Source organism: Ursus maritimus, unplaced genomic scaffold, assembly GCF_017311325.1.
Source record: "Ursus maritimus isolate PB19 unplaced genomic scaffold, ASM1731132v1 scaffold_9, whole genome shotgun sequence".
In the NCBI taxonomy this organism is placed as follows: Eukaryota; Metazoa; Chordata; class Mammalia; order Carnivora; family Ursidae; genus Ursus; species Ursus maritimus.
Genome location: NW_024427107.1, coordinates 8,634,920 through 8,653,724, shown reverse-complemented (window position 1 = coordinate 8,653,724; position 18,805 = coordinate 8,634,920). Strand labels below are relative to the sequence as shown.

The 18,805-nt window shown below is 42.1% G+C and overlaps 1 protein-coding gene across 4 annotated transcripts in view; it reads right to left on the bottom strand.

The window, feature by feature from the left end:
- LYN (LYN proto-oncogene, Src family tyrosine kinase) overlaps positions 1 to 18,805 on the bottom strand; it is a 117,353-nt gene that overhangs the window by 55,460 nt on the left and 43,088 nt on the right. For 2 of the 4 annotated variants that reach the window (XM_040625726.1, XM_008706702.2), the window contains exons 2-8: positions 7,403 to 7,539; positions 4,569 to 4,614; positions 3,666 to 3,771; positions 1,987 to 2,085; positions 1,761 to 1,864; positions 1,083 to 1,232; positions 95 to 247 (exon numbers count right to left, since the gene is read on the bottom strand). In XM_040625726.1, the coding sequence (XP_040481660.1) occupies positions 95 to 247; positions 1,083 to 1,232; positions 1,761 to 1,864; positions 1,987 to 2,085; positions 3,666 to 3,771; positions 4,569 to 4,614; positions 7,403 to 7,534 (790 nt within the window). In that variant the 5' untranslated portion in view covers positions 7,535 to 7,539. The remainder of the gene's footprint in view (positions 1 to 94; positions 248 to 1,082; positions 1,233 to 1,760; positions 1,865 to 1,986; positions 2,086 to 3,665; positions 3,772 to 4,568; positions 4,615 to 7,402; positions 7,540 to 18,805) is intronic. The other 2 variants (XM_040625727.1, XM_008706703.2) reach the window with 1 other exon arrangement.

Here is an 18,805-nt window from a genome sequence, read left to right as displayed (position 1 = left end):
TTCTGACATGGTTTAATGTTTGGCTGAGAAAATGGATGGACACTGGCTTGAGCCCTTATTTCTCTGGTCGCCTCCGCCAGAGCCACACACTCACCCATCCAGACTTCCCCGAACTGCCCGGCACCAAGCCTTTTCACCAACTTGATGGAATCCCGTGGGATCTCCCAGGCATCTTTGTCCCATGGCTTTTGTGGTTTGGGGCTAATACACGCCTTCTCCAATCTTCTGCACAAGCCATCTGACTGCTCTAATGTGAAAGAGATTAAAAAAAAAAAAAAAGGTTAAGAAATGTCCTACTTCGTAATTTACCAGTATCTATGAAGAAATTTCGACTACTAGTGGGATCATTTCCAGGTCGACGTAGTCTACGAACCTAAAATGCTATGGCAGTATCTCTTGTCTAATCGTGACTTTGGAAATTCTTACCTGAAAGACAATTCAGAACATCCTTGATTCTATCCATTACTACTGTCTGCAGACCTACATTGTGTATCCCCTCGGAGTGGGTTGCAGAAATAAACTGTACCAGCAGCTACCCACTGCAACTCAGTTCAGTCACACAGGGAACGAACCTAAAGGCCGCCCATGGGTTTGGCATCACAGGGCTGGAAAGTGGCACTGGAGACAGAAGACCATTGACTTGCCACTTCTAAATATTTTCTTGTCATTGTTATTTCTGTTTTCTTTTATCCAGACTGTAGGTTACTTTTATACACATATACACATACATCTACAAAGACACAGATCTGCAAATCTGCATTCTGATTCCAAATATTTAAAGATGTGTTGTAAAAATATGCACTACATGAAGAGAATATTCATTTTTCTCCTCACAGTTTTGGAACATTAACTGTCAGACAGCATGGATCGGGTGGGAAGAACTGGGATAATTACTCACTAAGATCAAATCTGGCTTTAAATGCATAATTATAGATTAATTTAGAATCAGTTACAGAATATGATCCTCTAACTTCATCCAAAAGAAATATGAGGTAGGAGAATTGTAATATAAAAATGTGTTTGACACCCTACACTTCATGATAAATCTGTTTTGTCTTGTCCGACCTTCAGTTTTTACTTACTTTGGTAATGTTTAATCATGTCACTGATACAAGGAAAAGTGATTCGTGGAGAGATGTAATAACCTCCATTGTCCAGACTTCTAATTTTGTAGTGCTTAATAACATCACCATGCACAGGGTCATAATCTCTGACAGAAAGAGAGTAGCTTCCTGTGGGGAAAAACGCAAGTAGAGATTGTGCTTATATTTTACAAGTAAGATCTGCCTTATACAACACTGTAGGACACATTTTCCCATAAAACATGCAAAATGTAAATTCACTGTGTATCTAGTGCATAATTTAAGTCCTGTAAGAAGTCTACTTGACAAATGAAGCTACCATTTTGTTGCCATGAAGCTTACCAACATGCCGTTTTCCTTCTTCATGCTAGCTTTTTTTATTATTATTTTGCTGAACTGAAAAGTTATTTTGATTTCCTTTCTCTTAAAATATCAAGATTTACACTCAACCGCAATGTAAGAGGCTCAGCAAACATAAAGCGAGGTAAGACATGGCCGTAATTATGTCTGCTATGTTACTTTTTGTAGTAAAACTAATCACTTTAGTTTATTTGTTATCAAACCATAAAACTTTCACTATAAGAATATATCTTTTTTTTTTTTTAAAGAATTCTAGACTAGTTTCTAAGAATGATTTCCTAAATAGTGATTTACAAGGGGACTTAAACCACTTCCTACCTTTTAAGGTTTCGCTTTCTCTAATAAGAAAAGCTCCGGCACTGTTCCCTGGAGCCAGCAGCTGCCTTTCTGCGTCTTTCCTGGTTATATCCTTGAAAAACCACCTGAGAAGACATTGTCACATTTCATGGATGTTATTCTCCAGGGAAGGAAAAAGATAAGGAATGCATAAAAAAGCCAAGGCAGCAAACAAAACCATCCAAGATGGCAAGAGGGAAGGACTCACTCTTCCGTTTCTAAGGTGTTGACTTTGGCAACGTAGTTGCTGGGGATGAACCCTTCTCTCTTTGTTGAAAGGGATTTAGCTTTCCACCATTCTCCATGCCTGGAAGAGAAACAGACATCAAAAAGTGTTTGTGTCCAAGGGGCGTGTGGCTGGCTCTGTTGGTTGAGCATTGACTCTTGATCTCGGGCTTGTGGGTTCGAGTCCCACACTGAATGTAGAGATTACTTTTAAAAAAAGAAAATCTTTTTAAAAAAAATAAGTGTTTGTTTCCAATGAGTCAAGAACTGCAACAGCAATTATCTTAAGGTGTCTGTTTTGTGGGGTGAAGGAGGGTGGTAAGATCCCTGGAATCCCAGAATCCAGCAGGAAAATTCATTCCTTTTGCTGAAATAAAAATGTGTTTAGAGACTAAGGCAAAGGAAACAGCCTCACAACTGGGTCACTGTGCTCAGCGCTGTACACACAAGAATCGGTGAAAATGGTTCCTATTTTGTAGAAGCAACATGTTTGTAATTTCCCCCAGGATCTCTAAGAAATGCTGTAGGACCCTCACAGAAACGGGAGTCAAGGGAACAATGAAACATGCTCTCACGTTATAAACTCCTCTGTTAAAACATCTAATTTCCATAGAGAGCTGCTGTGAAGAAAAGAAATGGAAAACCATAAAGAATTCCAAGCAGGTAGGCTCATCCCCACGTTCCTGCTCTCAGCATGGAGCCAAGGAGGAGGCTGGGGCCGAGGAAGGAGGCAGGAATGGAGGGTTCCCATGAGCCTCAACTATAATGTTCAAATTCCCACACACGGCCGGGCTCCTTGATTGCAAGACTTGAAGGACAGCCACATGACACGAAGCTGCTGCCCACTGTACGTCTATGCTGTGTTTACACACATGTGCACACACGACATTCTCACAGCAACCCCATGACAGAGCCACTGCCGCTCCCATTTCTTAAGTGACAAAACAAAGGCATAGAGCCGAACTGACTGGTCAAGGTCACAAAGCTATCAAGAGGCAGGGCCAGAATTAGGCCCAAGTTCACACTCACCCGTGAGCGGTAAGTGCTCTTAATCATTTAGCACCTTGTACTTACTAAAAGGTCTCCTTCCTCCAACCCCGGTTGGCGGGCCAGGGTGACAATGTATGCAAGATCAGGGGGAAATACTTGCGAAATCCTTATTCTGAGTACCAAGCCCCTGTGGTCTGAGCCATGGGTCTGTGAGTCAGCATGGGGGGGGAGGGGTGGGTCAAGGACATGACGATGTCTAAGTGTCTTCACAGAAAGAGGACAACTGCTGAGTAGGGGCTTTTCCAAAATGATGGCTGCTTCAGCACAGTGCCCTTAAAAATCAAACCAAGTCGGACCCATAAACCCAGTCTGAATTTAAGCAATACAGCTAACTAAACATGGCATTAAAATAACATGCAAATTCCACACAGACACAAACTACTTAAGGGGGCACAGATGGATAAAGAAACCGGTGTCTGCATTCAAACGGAAAGCTGGAGAACATAAGAGGAAGATTCCTTTGGCCCCACTCCTTCCACTCCCAAAGCCCTGCTAGCAAGCAGGAGGCTGGGAGGCTGGTTATTGCTGTGCTGCTGGGAACAATACGAAGGGGCCAGGACTCAGTGGCCTGAGTAAAGGGCCAGCAGGCACAGGGTGCGTGGGGGTACTTACTCCTCCAGGACTTTCATCTTCTCTCCTTTTTTGAAAGATAAGTCGTCCGGGTGGATGCCATCATAGGGATACAAGGCTACCACGATGTCTCCTTGCTCCTCCGGATCTAAAAATGAAGGACGAAAGGGAAGACCTTCAAGAATCCATCAATGGAAACATTTTAACAAGCCTTTATCAGGCACAAAAGATGAATAACCGTGTGTTTCCTGCCTAGTGGGGCTCAGAGCCCACATGGTCTGCAGTAAGCAACATATCATCCACACTGGATACACTTCATGTTATCCCCAACCACACAGACCTACAACTATAATTAACTGCTGCCCTTTATTTAAGAAATGATACAGCCATGTTCAGAGTGGCACTATTCGCAAGAGCTAAAAGGAGGGAACAGTCCAAATGTTCAGTGACAAATGAATGGATAAACAAAATGTGGTGTGTACATACAACAAGATATGATTCAGCCTTAAAATGGGAGAACGTTCTGACATGAGCTACAACATGGATGAGCCTTGAAGACGTTACAAGGAGTGAAATAAGCCAGACACGAAAGGACAAACACTTTTATGCTTCCACTTATTTGAGGTACCTAAGAGTAGCCAAATTCATCGAGGTGAAAAGTGGAATAGTGGCTGCCAGGGGCTGAGGGGAGTAGGGGAACAGGGAGGTAGTGTTAAGTTTGGACAGACTGGGGAGATGAAGTTCTAGAGATGGATGCTGGCTGCCAATAATGTCAATGTGCCTAACACTACTCAACTGGACACGTAAAAATGGCTACAACGATAAATTTTATATTCCATGGATTTCTCCACAATGAAAGTATAAATAAAAACACCCAAGCCGACTCCCTTATAGTATCTCTAACAGTAAAGAAAGGAAAACCACCATGTTGCTATGGAAACATACCTTTAGTTTGGAACCTCTGTCCTGGTAAAAGCTGAGATTCTGGAACCTAGGAGAGAATATTGGTTAGGAAAAGGATTTTTACATTTAGCTTTTCTTACTCACACTCATATCATTTTTTTCACAGTAGCAAATGAGGTTTAGAATGGCTAATTTAGGAAGCCGAAAAGAAGAGGAGAACAGAGAAAACATTTTGCGGAGCTGAGTCCCAACCGACACAGCTCAGCAGAACGGCTCTCCCTTCTAAAAGCAGTCATTTGCCGTCGGTGGTGCCAGGAAGTGAACAGGTGAAGGCTGCAGTCTCAGCATGGAAACCAGACACCAGGAACAGCAGAGCACAAGATGGAAATGGCCTGGGCCCCTGTTGGCTTGGTGGGATTGCCACTTTGGCCAGGACTCCTGATCTCCGTGTTTCCCAGACTTGTTTAGAAAACCAGTCAGGGCTCTGTCACTAGAGGCTAAGAACAGGTCCTGACGGATCCAGGCTTCCTAAGGCTGACCCTGCTCCCGTCACGGGGACAGATGGCAACCCTGGTTACTTCAGTTGGGAGGTGGATTAGCAGGAAGGGTCCGTGGGACAAAAGGCCACCTCATTGACCTTTTAAATCAAATTCCTTTTTCTCTCAGTGACCATGGGGAGGATGATAAGACCTCTTGGGCCCCTTTTCAGGAAAGTACTGCCCAAGGCCTATATCCACAAATCATGCAACTTTTCCCTTTGATTCAGTGACTTAATGGAATGGGACCAAAACAGTTTGCACTGAAATTTAAATTTCTTTTCTCTTCTTTTTTTTTGAAATTTAAATTTCTGATGACCGTTGCCCATAAAATCTCCAATTATGAGGTCCGGGCAGTGGGGAAGGGGACATTACTCTACGTCCTGGCATCAGAAAATCAGGGGTCCGTTGTTATCCTTGAATATTTACTTTAAGAAGTTCTAGACTGATTTTTTAATCATGGGGATTTGCATAATTAGGATGCATGATCAATTATAAATGGTTTAGAAGAAATAAATAGAAGAGGAGAAACTAATTAAATCACTTTGAAAGCAGCAAGCTGATTTTGAAATATCAAAGAGTCCTTAATTTACAAATGTTTTAACGGACTTTCTGGAAGACCAAAACACGTATGGGCAACTCATCTGCCATAACTCTTTCCTCAAAATGTCTTTTCCTTGGGGGGTTGTTGAATTCCATCAACTCTACCTCACCGGCTCCTCAGAGCTCCTCTGTCATGGAGCCAGAGTGTTCATTTTTGGCACATCTGGTCACGGCTGGGAGCGTTATCTATGGCCATGGGATAAGGCCACGCTGCCGCGCTCAGGAAACAAGGGCAGCTATGACCAGAGAAGGCACAGACTATAAGACAGAATCCAGGAGGGAGGTGCCATATTGCAAACCGGTTTACAACTTCTGCCTTCCAACTCCATGTTTAACCCCTTTTACTCTTAGTAGGAGGAAAAATGGTACGTTTATATGATTTGCCTTTGTTTTTCCGAATCAAGGGCATCTTTGTCCATCATTGCAAAAGAAAACTTGGGTTTAAAGCATATAAAATGCCTAGCACGTGATACCAGGAAAAGCAAGATTCTTTTTATGAGATCTCTTAAAGTCTATAATAAGGAAACTATCTGTGACTCCAATTCTTTAAATCATTATCTTTTCTATGAATCATATTTATGTAATATAGTTCTACACTTATACTTGTTTATGTAATGTTTTTAAATATTATATTTATATAAATTATTAAAGCTATAGTCTTCTACATTTTGAGTTTCTCTCTATGTAATTTTAACAATTTATCTATCTAGAAACATCATTACAATAATTAATAGTAATAATATATTCACTCTTCATCTCCACTTTTTAAGAAGGCCAGCAGTGATTTCTCAATTTCAGCAATGGCATGAGACTGACATACATCAAACGTACAGGATAATAGGGAACAGTGGGGAAAGAGCTGGCAGAAGGCTTGGTAACAATAACACACTCTATAATGCCAAGGTCTTATATTTAAAACATGTCAGACTAGAGACACTATGAAAATTCTTCATAAAGGCATTGGGGCTAATTTGATAATATAATATATATAATATATAATATATATATGTATTAAAATAGATGGAAAGGATAAAAGATCTGAAGTAAAGTGCATTTAACATAGGAACTATCCAAAGCTCTGGTCTTCTTGTCCATGAAATCGGATAGACTATTAAGTCTTCCTTTGCCAAGCATTTCCCAACTGCATCGAATAGCACGTCACTCATATAAAATTTCTGGTACAGATATTTGTCCAAGGTTAGCGGGCAGAATTAGCTGTGTATTTTTTTAATTGTTTAATTCTCTATAATAAGTCATCACAACTTCATAATCTGTACTGTTTGAAGTTAACTGAAGAATGACAAGATAGGGGATAAAATATGATACACGAAAGGGCACATTAACACTTATTTTAGTTTCTGACTTGAATCCAGAATTTCTTCTGCCTCCAGACCACTGTGCTAATCTCACTACCTATCCTAAGTCATAGAAGTTCAGAGAGACAGATTTCTTCATATATAAAGGGTGGGTCTTTCCACCAGTGATATGAAAGATGATTTTCTTTACACATGAGAAGGTGATCAAAGGCCCTTTATTGTACAGTAAGTGGCCCAGTTACCTCCTAAAATGTTTACAAACTCTTTAAAGGATTAGGTTATAAAGCACATCAAAAATTATTTGAGGCCCAAGTAATGGATGTGATTTTTTTGCATGCACATGTTACAGATTTGGTGTTTAAATTACGCAGCCATGCTTTGATCCTGCTGTGGGAATTCTCCCCTGAGACTATCTACTTACTGGCCTTTGCTGTTTATTGGACGTTGGATCTCTCACATAAATAGTTCGGTCAGTATTACGTACTGGTTGAGTCTTCAAATCTATTCCATCGTCATTCAGATTGTCTTTCCTTTTTGATTTTATACATCCCATATTTCCTGTGGGAATATAAAAGCAATGACATTGTTTTACCATTTTAGAACTGGCTCCAAGCTACCAAAATATCTCCATTCACAAAGAATAAAAAGAAAACATTTTTATTTTTTTATTATAAATATTAACAAACTCAAATGTGAAAACTGTTCACATAACCGTTTGCGTGTTCATTCATTCATTCAGCAAGTATTTATTGAACACCAATTTTATGTCAGAAGACATCATTCCTGCCCTGAAGATGCTCTATTCTTGTGGCAATGATCGTGAATTAAAATTACAGTACAGTGTGGGGAGTCAATGACGGAGGGTGCACAGGACCTAGAAAGGGCACCTAAGTCAGGCAAGTGGAAAAAGAGGTAGTCAGGGGAAACGTCCTGAAGGAAATGCTCTGAGTCAAAGCAGGACAGAGTCAGTGAAGGGATTCCAGGAAGAAGGAATTTCACATGCAAAATACTGATCCCGAGATAACATGGCCCTTTCAGGGAACCAGTTCATCACACCCCTTTGGGGAACTGGTTCATCTCACTCCTTCAGGGAAGAAGTTCAAGCTGATCCCTTCAGGGAACTTGTTGTATGATGAGAAACCCTTTGGCCAAGGAGCAGGTAGGGAAGGCCAGGCGTTGGGATGGATAGGGAGGCGCACCTTGGGTGCCATGCTGGGGAGTTGTTTTTCTTACTTTGTCATTTCACGAGGACACCATGGGCAAGGTCAAGTGAGGGGGCTTGAGGCCTCAAAGGCAACCATGATTAAGAGCTAGATGGCGCAGAACCTGGCTCCAGCTGAATGTGGCTTGGGGCCTGGGAAAATGGCAGTGGCCTTTACCAAGACTGGAAATAAAAGAGGAGATGCCGATATGGGAGGCATGCTGCCTGGAGGAACACCCAGATGACCAGCTCCAGTGGGCTTCCCAGTAAGGTATGTGAGTGTGCAAACCAGGAAAGATGGTGGAGCCGGGGGCACAAATGAAGGCATCAGCACGCCGTGACCGTGCATAATGCTTCGGAGGAGGAACAGGGAAGGGAAGGGGCTCCCGCCCGACCAGTGCAGAACGACATAACCGTGCTTCCGAATGCCGAACTCCTTTATTCGTTTCTCTGGTTAATACTAGGATGTACAGAGCACTGCACCAAGCCCTCTGGGGACTAAAGAGATGACTTTAAAAACTGAAATCAGATAGGAGGCTTGCCTTACAGCATAGCCTTATGGTTAAATCTGTACATTAAAAACAAAAAATCTGTTATGAGCTCCATTAAAAGGTCCAGTAGAGCAGCGGTTCCCAAAGCTGAAGGAGCATCAAACTACATAGAACAGATTCCCTGCATGTATTCCAGGAAATTCCCTGGGGCCCAGTGGAGGCAGGCTGTCCCTTCCCCCCGGGAGGGGCGTAATCTGTGGAATTAGGAAGCAGTGCCATTGGGGGACCACTGCCTAGAACTTTAGAGGAGGGAGAGATGATTCCGAGTTTGGGGAGGAGGTGGTGGGAATCAGGAAATAACTCCCGGAGGAGGAATTGTTCTAAGAAACCTCAGATCTTGAGGTTTCTGTCAAACTGTCATCCACAGGTCACAGCTCGTCTCTGCACCTTGTCCTGCAGGCTTCCAGGGGGCCTGCAACCTTCGACTTGTTTATCATCTCATCATGGAGATATGAAGCCTCTAAAGGGCGGTCATACCTCTTTCCGAAACTAGCGAGCTGTAGTTCCCAAAATAAAGGGGAAGCAAGTACTTCTTTGATTCAAAACAGCCCCCCCCCCTTTTTAATATGCTAAAGTTTCAGCAATGGAGAACTGTTTTTTTTTTTTTTTAAGATTTTATTTATTTATTTGACAGAGATAGAGACAGCCAGCGAGAGAGGGAACACAAGCAGGGGGAGTGGGAGAGGAAGAAGCAGGCTCATAGCAGAGGAGCCTGACATGGGGCTCGATCCCACAACTCCGGGATCACGCCCTGAGCCGAAGGCAGACGCTTAACCGCTGTGCCACCCAGGTGCCCCTGGAGAACGGTTTTTAAGTTGATCTATAAATAAGCGAGATGGGTTTTAGAGTTGATCTATAAGTAAACACGCAAGTTCTTTTCTCACCTGTCTCAACCCCCATCCCCTCCCAAAAAAAGCTGTGTTTCACTGGTCATCCATTAAGATGGTGCTGTTCAAGAAGGGAAGATGCCACCGCTGAGCACACAGCCAGCTCCAAGAGGAGGCCCTGAAGGGTCCACCTGACTGCTGCTGCCCTTTGCCCTTCGCAGCACCCTGCTTCCCCCTCACACTGACTGCACCCCCACCGAGCCTCTGGGCTGCCCACATTCCCACAGCCTGGCCAGCTGCCCAGCTCCAGTGCACACTCTGTATCTCTCTTTGTCTCCCTCTGTCTCTCTGTCTCTGCCTGTCTCTCTCTCCCTCTTTCCTTCTCAGTTTCTCTCTGTCTCTGCACCTCTGTCTCTCTCTTCCACCCTCTCCAGACCTAGACACAATGTTACCTGCCCAGACTGGTCTTCACTAAAGATCCTACTGAAAAGATCACCCCTCTGCCCATTCCTCAGGCTTTTTCTTTTTCTGATTGTGACCAACATCCCATTATGTATTGATTAATTCGTGGTCAGCCCCCACCACAATTGAGGCAGACAGGGAGGTCCCCAGCCTGTTTCTTCAGGGCACTATTCCCAGTAGCTACCTAGCGCCTGCACAGAGCGGTGCTCAGGGAATATGAGCGGCAAGAACGAATGGATGGACCAGCTTGGTCTGCTGCACTCCGCCTTCGCACACGCTCATCTTGACTCCCCTTGCAAAAGGTGGACAAGAAGAAGGAAAGAAGGTGAAACCCACCTCAGTTGTTTTAAAAGACACAGAAACCTCTAGAACTAACTTCTAGTTTATAGGAAACACAGACGTTAGAGGAACAAAATTATCAGAAAAATCCATAGTGTGTAACTAGTCTGGATACTTTGAAAAGTACAGGGGTTGGGGGGTGAGGACAGAACTATTCCATATTAAGAGACGAAAGAAACACAATGGGTGAGCCTTGAATAATCCTGGATTGGGGGGGTGGGGGTAGAGGAGGACACAGGTTGGGATAATTGGGGAAATCTGAATCTATTTGAACATGGTATCAGGGAATTGCTGGGTTTCATAGGGGATATGATAACTGCACTATGGTTATGCAGAAGAATATCATATCTTAGGAGATGTATACACACGTGTGCCGGGATGGAGTCTCATGGTGTCTGCAAGTTCCAACACTTTGGCCAAGATGAAAAAGAGAAGGGAGTGGAGAGACAAATGTGGCATAACATTAAAAAATCAGTCAATCTAAGTGAGGATGTTCTTTCATTTCTTTCCCCCCCTGTGGCTTTATTTTCAAAATAAAAAGTTGGAGTGGGCAGAAAATAAAGGGATATTATGTTATACTACTTTTTTTCATAAAGTTGTTCAAAATGTTAGAAACCCCTGCAATGTGTATTTCTGTGTGTGCGTGTGTGTGTGTGCATGCGCACGCGTGTGTGTGTGTGTGTGTGCACAGGGGATGAGGTAAGGAAAGTACTTTGAGGGGTGTTATTTCTATACCATGCCAAGGAGCGCAGACTTTATTTCAGCAGGAAGCCGTGGAAAGTTCTTTACCCAGGGAAACGATATGATGAGACCACTGCTTCCCACAGAGAATTCTGTAGGAGCAAGAGGGGAGAGAGTTGGATGGGGACATCTTATCCTCTGAGACGTCTAGACAAAGAGACAACGGTGACTGTCCAAGGGCAGTGAACCCGGGAAGGAAGATGAAGGATGGAAACAGAAAGCAGGTGGATGTGTGAGGGGTGGTGATAGTCCACGAATTATCATTTCTTTATGCTTATTTCATAATTTCCCCTCCCTCATCACCATGGATCACTGAGAACCAATGCATGGGCTGCAGATGGAAACAATTACAACACTGCCCCACGTGGAAAAATCATCCTTGGTCGCTCATGAGTCAGCCTCTGCTGACTGCGCACCCGGCAGGGAGCTCTGGGTTGGGGTCCTACAGTTTCTCACAGTCCAGCAAGAAAGCTCAGAGAGCTCCTTGTTGTGACATGGGGATGAACTCAGACCAGGTCTTGCAAATGCCTTCTGCTGTAGGAAGGTAACGGAAAGGTAGAAAATACAACGTACCCCCAACAAAAACTGAGAAAGTGGTTACATGTTTGCAAATGATATGGGCTACACTGTACAATGACTCCCACCTTAGTATATTTAATGAAACATTTATCATTTTCTAAGCATCTCGTTTACCTCTTGAAGAAACCCTATGACACAGGTGTCACTAACCTCACTTTACAGAGGAGTACGCTGAGGCGTAGAAAGGTTGTGTGAACAGTTGCCAAGCCACAGTGGGGAATGCCAGCACCGGGACTCACACACAGCTTTAGCTGTAAGTCCGTGCTCCACCATTCTGCCATAGGACGGCTATTTTGAAACTTGTGCTTTATCTACTTACTAAGGATGCTGAATGAAGGGATTATTTTTGTGGCCTGCTTCTTTCTCAAAAGGATTTGAAATGCTTTCACCAAAAAAAGACAGTAATGAGTTTAAAAAATCAAAAACGGAAAAAAACTAAGCCCAGGAAAAGAGGAGAATGGAGATGGGGTAACAGGGTAGGCACCAGATTTGCTAGAGCTGGTTTCCTGGCAGGAAGAGCAAGAGTGCAGGGCGGGTGACAGCGCTTTCACGAAAGGAAGAGGAAGTAGCCCCAGCTCGTCACAGGAGGGCAAGGCCCCGGCACAAATACTTAAGGTTTCTTATGACGGACTTTACATCAATTCCTACGGATGTAAATATCTTCAAGTCCTATGACAATATCTTCAATTTTTTTTTAGCAGTTAATGAAGGCATATTTCATATGTGGACATTTTCATTCAATAATGATAATAACCAGGGGTTTCACATGCAAATACAGCCCTGGGATATTCACATGAGCTCAACTACTGGTCTGAAGAGACAGAAACAGCTGGGCAACCATTTGCTCACAAAGGGACGTCCACCCACACAACCAGGAAATGGGAGGTGGGTAACTTTTCTTTCCAAAAATGTCTGTTGGTCACACAACAAATATCCACTGGGTGGCTTATCCTCACGTAAGGGCCTTAGAATACCAAAATCCTTTAAAAAAAAGAAAAAAAAATTGTGGAAAAAAGACGAAGTATGAGTCTTCATTCCTCACCCCTGCTGCCTGTGGTCAGATCCAATAATGTGTTACAGTCATCCATGTGCTCAACAAAGACGAAACCATCCACTCTGAATTCTCCTTCTGGGGATCGATTTGTTCTATTTTTCCCCTCCAGCTTTACGGAGATATACCTGACACATGACTTTGTGTAAGTTTAAGGTACACAATGTGATGTTTCATACACTGTGTATTGTGAAATGATGACCACAATAAAGTTAGTTAACATCCATCACTTCACGTGGTTGTCAGGTTTAGTTTATTTGTTTTATGGTAAGGAATGGTATTTGTATTATACACAGAGACAATCTAGATGTCCATCAATAGGGGAGAGTTCATTAAATTGGGTCAGACTGACATATTCTAAGAGTAGGGTGAATTAAAAAGACAGATTTGTATAATTCGGGCATTCTTGCCCATCAATCATGACTGATTGAAAAAATGCACATATACACAGTTACACACACATATCGATATGGGAGCGAATCCACATATGCACAGAAAAAGAAAGGATACCCACCACCCTGCTGGTTAGGTTCCGAAGTCCACTTATAAGGCGCAAGATCCCATACGGAAATTTTCTCTCAAAAATTCCTAAGGAAGACACTACAGTTTACAAGATATTTTGGAGTAAGGACTATAGAGTAGGCTCGCTGACCTCAAATCCTGGGTCCATCAATCATTAACTGTGTGATCTTGGGCAAGATGCAAACCTCTCTGTCTCTTAGTATCCTTCTGAAAAATTATCTGGCTCATTGCATTGTTATGATAATTAAATGAATTAAATTAGCTGATATTTTAAAGTGCTTAGAAGTATGCTTAAAACAGCACACAGTAAGAGCTATATACATGTCTGTTAAACACCTAAATAAATGAGGTCTAAAAACTAGTTCTCCCTTCAACATTGCAAGAGAAACACTTGAGATGATGAGAAGCACATGCACAAACCCCACCCCGCCTCAAAGAGGGAACAGTGGGGGCACATCTGCCATCCCACCCGCAGGGTGGCACCCAGGCCACTTGGACCATCTACATGGATGTTTTCTTCCACCCCCCTCCTTCCCCTCCCTACTTTTGGGTGGGCACCTTGCATGCTACACCAACTTTGCTGTATACTGTAGTATTGCAGGATGACCTGAACGTGAATGTACGCATTGCTCTGTAATTAAAGAGGGGGGAGGGAAGCCGCACAGTGAGAGAGGTTCTGAGTTTGCATATTACATATGTTTTGGGTACTATTTTGTTTGTCACAGATTTCCTAAGCTTGAAAGGTATTATATCCCACTGGACGTCACTTTCCCCTATGAAAGCTGAATCCGAAAGCTGAATCCGTGTTTTAACAATTCCACACAATCCTAGATCTTAAAATTTAAAAACAAAGTTACTAAAATTTAACCTCTCAGAACCTCAATTTCTAGCCTTTACAAAATGCTACAAAGAAACTGTGTTGGTATCACGTTTTGTTTTTCTCATGACTTGTACATTTTCTCCTTTATTCCAGCAGCCACCAAAGGAAACTAAAACCTTTTTCTTTGGCCTTGAACTTCACCACCACTTCCCAAACTGACTGCTTCAATTTGCATTGAGTTTTCCCGGCAACAAGCCAATTACTCATCCAAAGACTCATCGGGAGCTCTGAAATCTTTCTCCTGTTAGCGACATTTTGCCTGACCTTGCAATATCAAGCGGTCATTCTGGAGTTACTAGAAGTATCTGTGCGGGTAGGGAAAAAAGAGAAGAACATGTAATTACCTACTTTGTGCCTGGCATTGCCCACATGAGGAAAGCAAAGCCGTGATGTGAACCCGTGCCAGGTTATCAAAGGTCTTAGGTAGAAGTGGAACTTGGTCCATCAGCTTTAAAGCTACACTTTTTTTCTTCTTCTACTTCTTTTTTTTTTTTTCAAGATTTTATTTATTTATTTGTCAGAGAGAGAGAGAGAGAGCACAAGCAGGGGGAGCAGCAGGAAGAAGAAGCAGGCTCCCGGTTGAGCAAGGAGCCCGATGCGGGACTCGATCCCATGACTCTGGGATCGTGACCCAAGCCGAAGGCAGACGCTTAACTGACTGAGCCCTCCAGGCGCCCCCAAAACTGCACTTCTTTACCCACCCAAAGCTTTGCAGCCTTTCCGTGGAGTGACTTTAATCTCTGAATTAGTGAGCTTAGAAAACCAGAGCAAGAGAAAGGAAGTCCCAAGGACTTAGAGATGGGTGGTAACAATCCCAAATAAAAGTGATCTTGAGCTTCCAAAGTAGGCTGGGTTTGGTTCAAGGGTCGTTCAGAGGAATGTATCCCTAAAATAATGTCCACGCCTCATGCTTGCATTCCAGGACCAGTTAGATAACTTAAGAGCCTTACTTTGCCTGGCCAAATAGAAGCGTTTTTGACACCATTTGATTGTTTTCCTTTTTACTTTACTTTCAAGAATAAGACTTCAGAGATGTTTTCAGAGAAGCAAAGTCTATATGCGGAAGAGTCGCAATGTTTTCTTCAAACAACCTATCAGAGAGAAAAGGGGTCAGAGAAGCCTCAGAGGCAGCCTCAGGACCGCAGAGGAGAAGAAAGATCCAGAACTAAACTCCACAATCAGCCCCATCGGTTCCTACCTTAAGTAGCTTTCTTTTCTTTTGCCCATTTTCCTAAATTCCTTTTGAAAAAGATAGAATTGAAAAAGGTACAGTCAGACTCTCTTTACTTAGACAAATAAGAGTTCTCTCCTCTGTATGTCATGGTAATCGTTTTCAAACGTTCTCGGTATTTTTCTTTTATGAAATCTCCCAGAAAACCATTGTGTTGACACATTTATGTAAGCTGGTAACCCAGGTCTGCCTGGGTCCAGACCCTGGCTTTGACCGACCTCTGATTTGAGGTCCCTAAAGTTTAAATACCATATGTAACAGGAACAGGGTCTTGAGGCAATTAAGTCAATGTCATTTTGGTATCTGGTAATCCCAGCTCCTGGTGTTCCTCTGGGTTCCATTTTAAGAGCAAATCCTTGACAACTCCCAACCCAGGGCTGCTCTGTGGTGTGGATATCATTTCTAGTCTGTGAGGAAGGTTGGGCTCCCCTGAGAAGGGAGAGAGGTGTGCTTTACAAGAAGTACTTCTTGAGTTATAAAATGTGAGAAAGAGGAGCCTGAAGGAGCTTTAGAAGGAGGAAGAATGGGACAGAACGTATGTCCAAGGGGGCCAACCCCAACCACTTTTACTGTGAAGGGCCAATTGGGACAGGGGGTGTGGTGGGAAGAGGCTTGAAGAACATCTAGTAGTTTTAGGTCCACACACCTAGACCCAGCCTGGAAGAGGCTGTAGCTGTGAAAGAGCTGCTGCCTCCCTCTTTGCTTGCCACCTCACACGGAGTGAAGCAGACCGGGCAGCTGTCTCGAGGTTCCCCTCACTCAGCCTGTTGAAGGTATAAGGGTTCTGGAACTGTCCCGATGTGATCCATTCGTTCTGGGGGCGCTGTTAGGGTAAAGCTCCCCACAATCAGCAGGGTCCGGTCATATGTCAGCAGACAGACAAAGAACATGAAGAGAATCTATGGCTTTTTTTTTCCCCAAATAGCACAACAGAAATCCTTTATCTACTTAGGTACCATCTTAGAAGGGAGCAGGAGAAGAAACGTGAAGGATGACGCTCCCAGGTTAAAGAAGCGGCGGCATGATGATAAAAGATTAAACTGGAAAAAATTCAAACCGTGTTGGCGAACTTAAGGCTGTTCTCCCACCTGCCGCTATTCAGAGGGATGAAGAGAGATAGTTAAAGAATGTGAAGGCCTTTCTTCTCTTTGTTTGTGCACAGCTGAAATGCAGTGTGTACATTCTGCAAGCACACCACACATGAGACGCAGAGGATTCTGGAATTACAGAGCGGTGATGGTGTTACAGCCTTGTAAGTATACTAAAACCCACCGAACTGTACACTTTAAAAGGGTGAACTTATGGCATGTATCAATAAAAAACTAATCAGAAATATGCTCTCCCCACCCCCCAAGAGAGATGTCCTGCAGTATGGCTGGCTTCCTCATTACATTTTCTTTGTTTCTGTGATCTGATCTGATCAGATGATTCTGATACATTTTAATTTACCTTACGTTTGCCAATGTCTTTACCTGGTTTGAAAGCATTTTTTTTAAATTATATGCTGTAGGACATATGCATAGCAGCAGGAAAAACCAGGTATTATGTAGTTAGCTATAATAGGAATGTGTAGCATAACTAATGTGAAGCTGATACTGTGATATTCTGAAATAAGGATGCATAAAAAGAGCAAATTGACTGCATTTATCAGCACCCTAATAAGCCAGTACAATTTTAGCCACGGCATTTATTACGGTGAGTCCAAAAAAGACAATTAAATAGGTAGGTGAGTGTTCAAATGCTTGACCGTTTGGAATCTAGAGCAGAGAAGTTGAAGGGTAATTTGGTCCCTGCCTGGAAGAAGGCAGTGGATAATGACAGGTGCAGCAAATTAGGAATTGGGAAGCAGGGCTGCTAGATCCAGCCATGACAGTTCTGTAATCATGGACAAAACCACTTTCTTCTCTCAGCTCTAATTTCCTCACCATAAAATGAAATGGTTGGGCTTGGCATGAGAGAGAAAATGATACTATCTTTAACTTGACAATACATATTGAAGTCCTTTAAAATGTGAGCACTTCTTAACATTCCACTTCTAGCTATACATTGTTTCTATGAAAATAACTGGTCAGTTACACCTTAGAAAAGGATATTTATTGTGGAACTGTTTGTTGTGGGACAGCTTAAGTTTATAATTTGTATTAATTGAAATGGTTTTAATAGCTTAAGTGTATAACAATTCTTATCAAATGTAATTGTTTTCAAAGCTTTTGAAAGTTTCTATGATGTCTTTTAAGAAATGTTCTTTTTTTTTAAGCAGGGGGAGGGGGCAGAGGGAGAGAGAAGGAGAATCTTCAGCACACTCCATGCCCAGCACAGAATCTGACTCAGGGCTTGATCTTACAACTCTGAGATCATGACCTGAGCCGAAATCAAGAGTTGAATGCTTAACCGACTCAGCCACCCAGGCACCCCCAAAATGTTCTATTTTTAAAAACAGGATTGTTGAATCTTCTTAGGACTATAGTAACATTAGTTGATAGTAATAAATAGCTTAATTATTAAAAAGAATTATAAGATAACTGGAGAAATTGGACCATTTACTGGATATTTGATAAGGAATTATCATCACTTCTATGTTTAATAATAATGGTATTAAATTTATATTTAAAACATGAGTCTTTACCTTTTAGAGATTAAAATGAAAATATTACAGACATGATTTTTAAAATTGTAACAAGTAGCTTAAGTGTATTCTGAGATATGGTTGTTTCTGTAGTTTCCTAGTTCATTCCTTACTTTACTCATCCTTACATTTTTAGGATTTCAAACTAATTTCTAAAAATTCATCAACCCTGGTGACACATTTTTGTTACAGCTAAGGTGCAAATCTCCTGCTTCCTTCTAGAAATTTCTCTACACATCCTCACTTCCCTTCCACATCTCAGGGTGGTTTTATCCCTCTGTGTCAAATGGTTTTGCAAACAGTTGCTGGGTGAACACATCCTAATTTTGCCTTAGCATGTCATATGTGTTGGGAATATTTTAGTCACTTGTGATTTCTTTCTAATGCTTCTAAACTTAAGTTTAAGCTTAAATTAAATTAAATTTTTATTCTTTTAATTTCAGAAACAAGGTTGATATGCCACTTGAAAAATTGCAGGAGAAACATTAAAAAATGAATATACTTAAAAAAAATAGACATAATATTCAAGTAGTTAAAAGAAACAAGTCTTCTGGTAAATTGGAATATTTGATAAATATATCAGATTGGCCTTTAGGCAACTGACTTTTGGAAAATTTACCTAGAAGATGATACATCAACACATAAGAATACTATGTAGTTATTAAAATATTATGTGTGTGTTTGTGTATACAGGCAGAGGGACAGAGAGAGAGAGAGAGAGAGAGACATAAAAAGATATCCACAGTACAGGGGCACCTGGGTGGTGCAGTATATATATATATATATATATATATATATATATATATATATATAT